This window comes from Rhinopithecus roxellana, chromosome 15 (assembly GCF_007565055.1).
Source record: "Rhinopithecus roxellana isolate Shanxi Qingling chromosome 15, ASM756505v1, whole genome shotgun sequence".
NCBI lineage: Eukaryota > Metazoa > Chordata > Mammalia > Primates > Cercopithecidae > Rhinopithecus > Rhinopithecus roxellana.
In genome coordinates this window covers 14,096,116-14,106,904 of record NC_044563.1, presented here as the reverse complement: position 1 = coordinate 14,106,904, position 10,789 = coordinate 14,096,116, and the positions used below count along the sequence as shown (strand labels likewise).

At 48.8% G+C, this 10,789-nt stretch overlaps 1 protein-coding gene across 6 annotated transcripts in view; it reads left to right on the top strand.

Annotated features, from left to right (window-relative positions):
• SIRT3 (sirtuin 3) overlaps window positions 1-10,789 on the top strand; it is a 23,397-nt gene that overhangs the window by 2,783 nt on the left and 9,825 nt on the right. For 2 of the 6 annotated variants that reach the window (XM_030917871.1, XM_010376471.2), the window contains exons 2-4: window positions 257-448; window positions 1,154-1,386; window positions 3,704-3,804. In XM_030917871.1, the coding sequence (XP_030773731.1) occupies window positions 402-448; window positions 1,154-1,386; window positions 3,704-3,804 (381 nt within the window). In that variant the 5' untranslated portion in view covers window positions 257-401. Of the gene's footprint in view, window positions 1-256; window positions 449-1,120; window positions 1,387-3,703; window positions 3,805-10,789 lie in introns of all 6 variants that reach the window. The other 4 variants (XM_030917869.1, XM_030917870.1, XM_010376470.2 and 1 more) reach the window with 3 other exon arrangements.

The following is a 10,789-nucleotide window of genomic DNA, read 5'->3' as shown; positions in this document are numbered from 1 at the left end:
TGTACTGAATTATGAAATGAGCACAGTTCCCATTAATCTTAATTTTTTGCTCCCAAATAAGTCTTGATTCTGATTTATGACTGCTTTCCGTTGTAGCCCACTAGTCATCTGAGAAAGGTGATTATTTTGAGAGGCCTGGGGGGACATACATGGTCATTCTCGATGATGGGGGTGGTGCAGAGGGCAGAACCATGCTCTTGCTATCCTGAGACTGGTTGCTATCTGTTTCCTTTGCTGCTGTGTTTTTTTCTGTCAGTATTAAAGGTGGAAGAAGGCCTATATCTTTGTCTGTGGGTGCTTCAAGTGTTGTTGGAAGTGGAGGCGACAGTGACAAGGGGAAGCTTTCCCTGCAGGATGTAGCTGAGCTGATTCGGGCCAGAGCCTGCCAGAGGGTGGTGGCCATGGTGGGAGCCGGCATCAGCACACCCAGTGGCATTCCAGACTTCAGGTACTGCCCGCAGTCCCACCTGCCTCCTGCCCTCCCCTCCCGTGCCTCCTGCCCTCCCCTCCCCTGCCTCCTGCCCTCCCCTCCCCTGCCTCCTGCCCTCCCCTCCCCTGCCTCCTGCCCTCCCCTCCCCTGCCTCCTGCCCTCCCCTCCCGTGCCTCCTGCCCTCCCCTCCCCTGCCTCCTGCCCTCCCCTCCCCTGCCTCCTGCCCTCCCCTCCCCTGCCTCCTGCCCTCCCCTCCCCTGCCTCCTGCCCTCCCCTCCCCTGCCTCCTGCCCTCCCCTCCCGTGCCTCCTGCCCTCCCCTCCCCTGCCTCCTGCCCTCCCCTCCCCTGCCTCCTGCCCTCCCCTCCCCTGCCTCCTGCCCTCCCCTCCCGTGCCTCCTGCCCTCCCCTCCCCTGCCTCCTGCCCTCCCCTCCCGTGCCTCCTGCCCTCCCCTCCCCTGCCTCCTGCCCTCCCCTCCCCTGCCTCCTGCCCTCCCCTCCCCTGCCTCCTGCCCTCCCCTCCCGTGCCTCCTGCCCTCCCCTCCCCTGCCTCCTGCCCTCCCCTCCCCTGCCTCCTGCCCTCCCCTCCCCTGCCTCCTGCCCTCCCCTCCCGTGCCTCCTGCCCTCCCCTCCCCTGCCTCCTGCCCTCCCCTCCCCTGCCTCCTGCCCTCCCCACTGCCCGGTTTCTTGCAGAGGCCTCGGAGCCTCTGTCTTCTCTCCCTGCAGATCTCCGGGGAGTGGCCTGTACAGCAACCTCCAGCAGTACGATCTCCCGTACCCCGAGGCCATTTTCGAACTCCCATTCTTCTCTCACAACCCCAAGCCCTTTTTCGCTTTGGCCAAGGAGCTGTACCCTGGAAACTATAAGCCCAACATCACTCACTACTTCCTCCGGCTGCTTCATGACAAGGGGCTGCTTCTGCGGCTCTACACGCAGAACATCGATGGGCTTGAGAGAGGTGAGCCCTCTGTCAGTCGCACACATTCTTTTTCTCACAGGGAAGGCTCAGGTGCCTGTTTCTGGGGACGGCCGAAACCTAGTGCTTATGCTTCTTCCTTGGGACTGTTTTTGAGCCAACTAGTTAGGGCTTTGTTCCCAAGGAAAATGTCCTCTGGGTGTTTAAAGGCCGCTGCTTGTTCTCCTACATACCTGCAGAGCCGTGTATTTTGGGCAGAAGTTGACATTGTTTTGCCAGTCTGGTGTGATGATCTCTCTTTTAAAAATTGTATTACGGAATTTTTTTGAGCACACACAAAGAGAAATGTAACGAACCGTCCTGTCCTTATCACCAGCACATAGCCAGTCCTTCCTGCGTCCTCACCACCTTCTTCCAAATCCCCAGATTATTTTGAAGCAAACCTCTCATATGATATATTTAATCTAGAAATAATCTATAAACACATGAATGGATATCTCTAGAGGATACTTTAAAAACAACTCCGGCTGGGTGTGGTGGCTCACATCTGTAATCCCAGCATTTTGGGAGGCCGAGGCAGGTGGATCACCTGAGGTCGGGAGTTCGAGACCAGCCTGGCCAACGTGGCAAAACCCCGTCTCTACTAAAAATACAAAAAATTAGCCAGGCACGGTGGTGTGCACCTGTAATCCCAGGTATTTGGGAAGCTGAGACAGGAGAATCTCTTGAACCCAGCAGGTGGAGGTTGCAGTGAGCCAAGATCATGCCACTTCACTCCAGCCTGGGTGACAGAGGGAGACTCTGTCTCAAAGAAATAAACAAAAATAAAAATAATTAAAAAAAAATAAAACCAACTCTGATACCCTTTTCACGCTAAAGAATCACTAGTAATTCCTTAATATTGTCACACCCAGTCTGTGGTGATTTCTTGGCCGTATCCACATGGTGCCCAAACCAGCGGTTCACAGGTTGTGCCACCTTCTGGCCGGGCACCTTACGGAAGCACTTGGTGGGGCCTTTTCCTTCCGTGCAGTGCTGCAGACAGGCGCTGGGACGGTCAGCTCTCCGGGAGCCAGGAGCGGCTCAGCCAGTCTGCTGATGGGTTGTCAGTTAAAGAGAGGAGGCACCTTGGCTCCAGGAATGTGTCTCCTTGCCAGAAGGATCCCCTAGCTGGGAACCAGAGGCAGCAGTGGATACCCCGTGTTGGTGGTCTCTTCTCCCAGAGGTGCAGCAGGGCAGGCCTTGTGGGAAGGCGGGAGCTCCTGGCTGTGAGATTCAGCACTGCTGAGTTAGGGAAGCGACAGGGGCTTGGTAAGCCGCCTACAGCGGGGACCGTGACAATACTAACACAACCTTCATAGAAAGTCACTTTTTGTCTGTTTTTCTACCAAGCCATTCTTTTGGAATTTATGATCTTTATATCCTCATTTTAACTTGGTATAGAATAGAAAATGTGTTCCTAGATATTGGATACAATTTTTTGAGACAGGGTCTTGGCTCTGTTGCCCAGGCTAGAGTGCAGTGGCATGATCATAGCTCACTGTAGCCTGAGCTCTTGGGCTGAAGTGATCCTTTTGCCTCAGCCTCTGGACTAGCTGGGACTACAGGCATGCACTACCATGCCTGGGTAATTTGTAAAATCTTTAAAGACAAGTCTCACTATGTGCCCAGGCTGGTCTCAAACTCCTGGCCTCAAGTGATCCTCCTGCCTTGGCCTTCCAAAGCACTGGGAGTACAGCCATGAGCCACTGTGCCCAGCCTGGTATTGGATATAATTTTTTTTTTTTGAGACAGAATCTCTTTCTGTCGCCCAAACTGGAGTGCAGTAGCACGATCTCAGCTCACTGCAACCTCCACCTCCCAGGTTCAAGCGATTCTCCTGCCTCAGCCTCCCCGAGTAGCTGGGACTACAGGTGCCCACCACCACATCTGGCTAATTTTTGTATTTTTAGTGGAGGTAGAGTTTCACCATGTTGGCCAGGCTGGTCTCGAACTCCTAGCCTCAAATGATCTGCCCACCTCGGCCTCCCAAAGTGCTGGGATTACAGGCATGGGCCACCGTGCCCGACTGGATATAATTTTATTTGAGCTTTTATCGAATGGTGTTTTGTACTGAGTTTTGACAGGCTTTGTTTTAACCGTGATTTGGCTCCAGCTGGGAGCCCCTTCGCTCCCCTGCCTTATTCTGGTTGGTGGTGCATGTAGGTGATATGGGCATGAACACCAGGCTTGAGGACATCGCAACCCCAAGGGGTTGTGCCTCCTTCCAGGAGGCCTGCCAAGCCCAGAAGTTGTGCTCTGGGACTTGCGTGCTCATCTCGGAGGCAGCAGCAACACTTAGCTTTGGCTTGAATTTCAGTGTCGGGCATCCCTGCCTCAAAGCTGGTTGAAGCTCATGGAACCTTTGCCTCTGCCACCTGCACAGTCTGCCGAAGACCCTTCCCAGGGGAGGACTTTCGGGTGAGTTATCCTGCTGTTGGTCATCCTTCTGCAGTTTGCTGTTGGGGTGATCTGGAAAAGTGGTATTTTATAAGCATTGTCTCAAAAGGACAGTTGAACAGTAATAGTGTGAAAATTTTTATTTGTAAATTAGAAAATTAATACATGTTTGTAAAAATATTTAAGACAATATAGAAATATGTAGGGAAAATGAATCTCCCTTCAGCCAATTCCAGCTGCCCACTTTTTACTTTTTTTTCAAGACGGAGTCTTGCTCTGTCACCCAGGGTGGAGGGCAGTGGGGTGATCTTGGCTCACTGCAACCTCCATCTCCTGGGTTCAAGGAATTCTTCTGCCTCAGCCTCCTAAGTAGCTAGGATTACAGGCATGTGCCACCACACCCAGCTAATTTTTTTTTTCTTTTTCTGTATTTTTAGTAGTGACAGGGTTTCACCATGGTGGCCAGGCTGGTCTCGAACTCCTGACCTCAGGTGATCCGCTCACCTTGGCCTTCCAAAGGGCTGGGATTACAGGCATGAGCCACCACGCCAGCCCCTGCTGCCCACTTTTAACAGCTTGGTGTATAATGTTCCAGGCCTTTAAAAAAAAAAAAGTGATATGTTTATATAAACGTGCTACACGTATTTATGTACATCCACCTACACACAGTTGAAAAATTTTTTTTCAGGCTGGGCACAGTGGCTCACACATGTAATCCCAGCACTTTGGGAGGCCAAGGCGGGCAGATCACGAGGTCAAGAGATCGAGACCATCCTGGCTAACATGGTGAAACCCTGTCTCTACCAAAAATACAAAAATTAGCCAGGCTTGGTGGTGGGCGCCTATAGTCCCAGCTACTCGGGAGGTTGAGGTAGGAGAATTGTTTGAACCCGGGAGGCAGAGGTTGTAGCGAGCCGAGATGATGCCACTGCCCTCCAGCCTGGCAACAGAGCGAGACTACGTCTCAAAAAAAAACAAAAAATTTCAGCAATGGGGTTATTTTAAGCTCAGTATTCTACAGCTTGATTTTTTACTGAGCAGTTTCATGGATCTCTTGTGTCAATACCCACGGTTCTGCTTACTCTTTTTATTAACTATAGAGTATTACATTTAGCCATTCACGTATTGTGGGACATTCTTTGATGTATGTAATTTTCACTATTAAAAATGTAACAGTGATACCTATGCTGATGCTGCTATGTACTTCTGTATTTCTGTAGAATGGGTTTCTTAAAATAGGATAGAGTTGAAAAAATCTTAAATAAAGATAAAACTCTGAAATGGAGACATGGCAGGGGACTTTTTTTTATTTACTTATTTTTTACTGAGGTGAATTTTTTTTTTCTTTTTTTTTTTTTGAGACAGTCTTGCTCTGGTCGCCCAGGCTGCACGCAATCTCTGCTCACTGCAGCCTTCGCCTCCTGGGTTCAAGCAATTCTCCTGCATCAGCCTCCCGAGTAGTTGGAACTACAGGAGTGTGCCACCACGCCCGGCCCATTGTTTTTGGATTTTCTTTTTCTTTTTTTTTTTTTTTGAGACGGAGTCTCGCTCTGCCGCCCAGGCTGGAGTGCAGTGGCCGGATCTCAGCTCACTGCAAGCTCCGCCTCCCGGGTTCACGCCATTCTCCTGCCTCAGCCTCCCGAGTAGCTGGGACTACAGGCGCCGCCACCTCGCCCGGCTAGTTTTTTGTATTTTTAGTAGAGACGGGGTTTCACTGTGTTAGCCAGGATGGTCTCGATCTCCTGACCTTGTGATCTGCCCGTCTCGGCCTCCCAAAGTGCTGGGATTACAGGCTTGAGCCACCGCGCCCGGCCTTGTTTTTGGATTTTCAGTAGAGATGGGGTTTCATCATGTTGGCCAGGCTGGTCTTGAACTCCTGACCTCAAGTGATCCACCCAGCTTATTGAGGTGAATTTGACATAACATAAATTTAACTATTTTAAGGTGTTCAGTTCATTGGCATTTGGTACCTTCACAGTGTGGGTACCCATCATCTCTATCAAGTTCCAGAACATGCTGATTACCCCAGAAGAAAACCTTGTACTATTAAGCCACTGCGCCCAGCTAATGGTTTTTGTATTTCTAGCAGAGATGGGGTTTCACCACGTTGGCCAGGCTGCTCCTGCACTTCTGACCTCAGGTGGTTCACCCGCCTCGGCCTCCCAAAGTGTTGGGATTACAGGCATGAGCCACTGTGCCCTGCCCATGTTTAACTTTTTTGTTTGTTTGTTTTGAGACAAGTCTCGCTCTGTCACCAGGCTGGAGTGCAGTGGCGCAATCTTGGCTCACTGTACCCTCCGCCTCCAGGGTTCAAGCGATTCTCCTGCCTCAGCTTCCTGAGTATCTGGGACTACAGGCGCCCACTACCATGCCTGGCTGATTTTTGTATTTTAGTAGAGGCAGGGTTTCACCGTGTTGGCCAGCATGTCTCGATCTCTTGACCTGGTGATCCGCCCACCTCAGTCTCCCAGAGTGCTGGGATTACAGTTGTGAGCCACTGCACCCAGCCCGTGTTTAACTTTTTGAGGAGCGAATATACTGTTTTCTGCAGAAGCTGGACCATTTTACATTCCACCAACAGTGTGCAAGGGTCTCCTCTTATCCATATCCCAACACTTACTTTCCATTTTTTTTTTTTTTTTTTTTTTGAGACGGAGTCTCACTCTGTCACCCAGGCTGGAGTGCGGTGGCCGGATCTCAGCTCACTGCAAGCTCCGTCTCCCGGGTTTACGCCATTCTCCTGCCTCAGCCTCCCAAGTAGCTGGGACTACAGGCGCCCGCCACCTCGCCCAGCTAGTTTTTTGTATTTTTAGTAGAGACGGGGTTTCACTATGTTAGCCAGGATGGTCTCGATCTCCTGACCTCGTGATCCGCCCGTCTCGGCCTCCCAAAGTGCTGGGATTACAGGCTTGAGCCACCGCGCCCGGCCACTTTCCATTTTTTAATTACAGCTCTCCCAGTGGGTGGGAACTAGTACCCCATTGTGGCACTGATTGGTGTTTTCCTAATGATTCAGATTCAAACATCTTTCCATGTACTTTTTGGCCATTTGTGTATCTTTGGAGATTGGAGTCCTTTGCGCATTGTTTCATTGCGTTGTCTTTTTTATTGTGAAGAGTCCTTTATATATTCTGGAAGCTAGATCCTTATCAGACACATAGTTTGCAAATATTTTCTGCCATTCTGTAGGCTGTCTTTTTCACTTTCTTGATGATGTCTGTTGATGCATGAAAGTATTGATTTTTGATGAAATCCAGTTTATCTGTTTTTTTCTCACTCTTTTGGAATCATATCTGAGAAATGGTATCATTTTACCCCATGTTTTCTTATAAGAGTTTTATAGTTTAAAGCTTTTACATTTAGTTCTTTGATCCATTTTGAGTTAATTTTTGTGTGCGCTGTAAGGCAGGGATCCAGCTTCATTTTCTTGTATGTGGATGTGTAACTGTTCCAGCACCGTTTGTTAAAAAGAAACTGTGGTCTTGGCATTCTTATTGAAAATACAGTTGGCCCTAGGTATATGGGTTATTTCTGGATTCTCAATTCTATTCCATTGTTATATATATATCCTTGTGCCTGCACTGTCATGTTTTGGTCACTATGGCTTTGTAGTAAGTTTTAAACTTAGGAAGTGTGAGTCCAGCACATAGTAAAAACTTCATATATGCGTATTATTCTTTTTATCAACTCATTCATTCATTGAATGACCAATTTATTCCACAAATAGTTTGGTCTGCTCAGTGCCAGGCCCTTTGCTGGATTCCGTGGATGTGAAAACAAATGAAAATAAGGTAGAGTCATCCGACAGTTACAGTTGGGTGCCATACCAGTTTTACTGCAGATATGTACTGGATGCTACGCTGACTCAGCTGTAGGAACAGCGCAGGCTGGGAAGCACCTTGGAGATAAGGCTGTCTGGGTGTAAGAGTCTGTTTCTGGCAGCAGAGACCTGGAGTATGGGAGGCCTGCTTGCTCTGTTAGGATTTGAACTGTATCCTGACAATCATGGGAGGCATTGAAGGATATTTAGGCAGGAAAATGATGCAAAGGGATTTGCATTTAAAAGAGATTATGAGGGGCTGGGCACAGTGGCTCACATCTGTAATCCTAGCACTTTGGGAGGCCTAGACAGGCGGGTCACCTGAGGTGGGAGTTTGAGAGCAGCCTGGCCAAAATGGTGAAATCCCATCTCTACTAAAAATACAAAAATCAGCTGGGTGTGGTGGTGCATCTGTAATCCCAGATACTCAGGAGGCTGAGGCAGGAGAATCGCTTGAACCTGGGAGGGGGAGATTTCTGTGATCTGAGATCGCACACTGCACTCCAGCCTGGGTGACAGAGTGAGACTCCATCTCAAAACAAAATAAATAAATAAATAAGAGAATAAAATAGATAATCTGGGCAGCAGGTTGTTGTTAACTCCCCGCCTTTGCTCTTCCCTCCAGTGCTGTGTTGGCTGCTCTGAATCTTTTGCCTTTTCATGGAAGTTTCCGAAACTGTTGCTATCTGTTCTCTGCCTGTTGTATTTTTGCTGTTGTTGTTTGGGTTTTTTTTTTTTTTGAGACAGAGTCTCGCTCTGTCGCCCAGGCTGGAGTGCAGTGGTATGATCTCGGCTCACTGCAACCTCCGCCTCCCAGGTTCTAGTGATTCTCTTGCCTCAGCCTCCTGAGTAGCTGGGATTATAGGTACGCGCTGCCACGCCCAGCAAATTTTTGTATTTTTAGTAGAGATGGGGTTTCATCTCTACTGTGGGGTCAGGCTGGTCTCGAACTCCTGACCTCGTGATCCGCCCACCTCAACCTCCCAAAGTGCTAGGATTACAGGCATGAGCCACCGTGTCCAGCCTCTCTGCCTGTTTTTTAAGACTTTTGTCTTTGGAGTTTTGCAGTTTCTCCATGCCGGTTTTCCGTATGAATTTCCTTTGATTTCTTCTGTGTAAAATTTGTAGGCCAGGTGGGCACGGAGGCTCACGCCAGTAATCCCAGTACTTTGGGAGACCGGGTGGGTGGATCGCCTGAGGTCAGAAGTTCGAGACCAGCCTGACCAACATGGAGAAACCCCATCTCTACTAAAAATACAAAATTAGCCGGGCGTGATGGTACGTGCCTATAATCTCAGCTACTCGGGAGGCTGAGGCAGGAGAATTGCTTGAACCCGGGAGGTGGAGGTTGTGGTGAGCCAAGATGAGGCCATTGCATTCCAGCCTGGGAAATAGGAGTGAGACTCCATCTCAAAAAAAAAAAAAAAAATGTAGACCTTCCTTGAGAAAAGTAAAATAAAATTCTAGGCCAGGCGTGGTGGCTCATGCCTGTAATCCCGGCACTTTGGGAAGCTGAGGCGGATGGATCACCTGAGTTAGGAGTTCAAGACCAGCCTGGCCAACATGGTGAAACCCTGTCTCTACTAAAAATACAAAAATGAGCCACGTGTGGTGGCACCCATCTGTAATCCCAGCTACTCGGGAGGCTGAGGCAAGAGAATTGCTGGAACCCAGGAGGCAGAGGTTGCAGTGAGCCGAGATCTAGCCACTGCACTCCAGCCTGGGTGACAGAGTAAGATGCCATCTCAAAAAAAATAAAATATAAAATAAAATTCTAAGCCCTGCAACCAACTGAATGGACCCCTCCCCTTGGTCAAGGGAACCCCAGAGAAACCTTGGAAGCCTGAGTTCCTGGCCATAGCAGGAGGGGAGGTCAGATGCGCCTCATTATACCCCTCCCTCCCCAACCACCATTAGGCTTTCTTCCCTAAGGGCTAAACAGAAACCAACCCTTTTCAAAGACTCCATACTGCTCATGTGGATTACTGGCTTATCTTCCCAGATACAGATCAAAGACGAGATGAGATTAATGGTTCCTTCACCCTTCCCTGAGAGGCCTGCTTCGTTCTCTTCCTCTGTTGCCTTCTGTCACTTCCTGAAGTCTCACAAGTACTTAACCATTCACCTCACAGCCACCCTCCCCCTTTGAAGGGCCACGTGTAATTACTAAACCTCCTGAGAACCTCTTGGGACAAAAACAACCACAGATGTGCTTGTGACTCGTGCTTTTCCTGTGGGCACCCTCATGCTGGCTCAGTAGCCCTCACTTGCTTGAGGTCCTGAATCTGTGGGTTGGTGTCTTTCATGGTTGCTGGATAATACTCGGCCGTTATCTTCGGATAGGAATTGCCCTGGCCCGCTATCTGGCCCCTCTCTTTAGGGACCTCTGGTTGAACATACACGAGGCCTTCTCTCTCCTGCTGTTCCTGATCACTCTTCTGTTCTGTAATTGCTCCTCCTTGTGCTGCGTGCTGGGTAATTTCTTCTGGTCTTTTTTCCAGTTTACTAATGTTGTATTCTGTTATAAAGTCCTTCCATTGAGTGTTTCTTTCTTTCTTTTTTCCGAAACACCAACTCGAAACAGACATTGAGTTTTAATTTTTTATTTCTGTACTTTTTATTTCTAGAAGTTCTGTTTGGTTATTTTTCAAGCCTGCTGCATTATTTTTTAATAGTTTTGTATCTTTGATAGTTTTTTTTTTTTTTTTTTGGAGATGGAGTCTCACTCTGTTGCCCAGGTTGGAGTGCAGTGGCGCAATCTCAGCTCACTGCAACCTCCGCCTCCCTGGTTCAAGCAATTCCCCTGCCACAGCCTCCCAAGTAGCTGGGATTACAGGCGCGCACCACCACGCTTGGCTAGTTGTTTGTGTTTTAGTAGAGACGGCGTTTCACCATGTTGGCCAAGACAGTCTCGATCTCCTGACCTCATAATCCGCCCACCTCGGCCTCCCAAAGTGCTGGGATTACAGGCCTGAGCCTTTAATAGCTATTTCAAGTTCGTCTTTTTTTTTGTTTCCTTCATTTTTTTTTTTTTACTATACCCCATGCCTCCAAGGTAACAGTTTTTTCTTTTTAATTTAAATATAATACAGTTTTACTATGTATCCAAGATTATCTGAAATCTTTTGTGGGTCTCTTTCTTTTGTCTTTTGTTTCTGTTGCTTCTTGCTGGATTGAGCCTGCTTA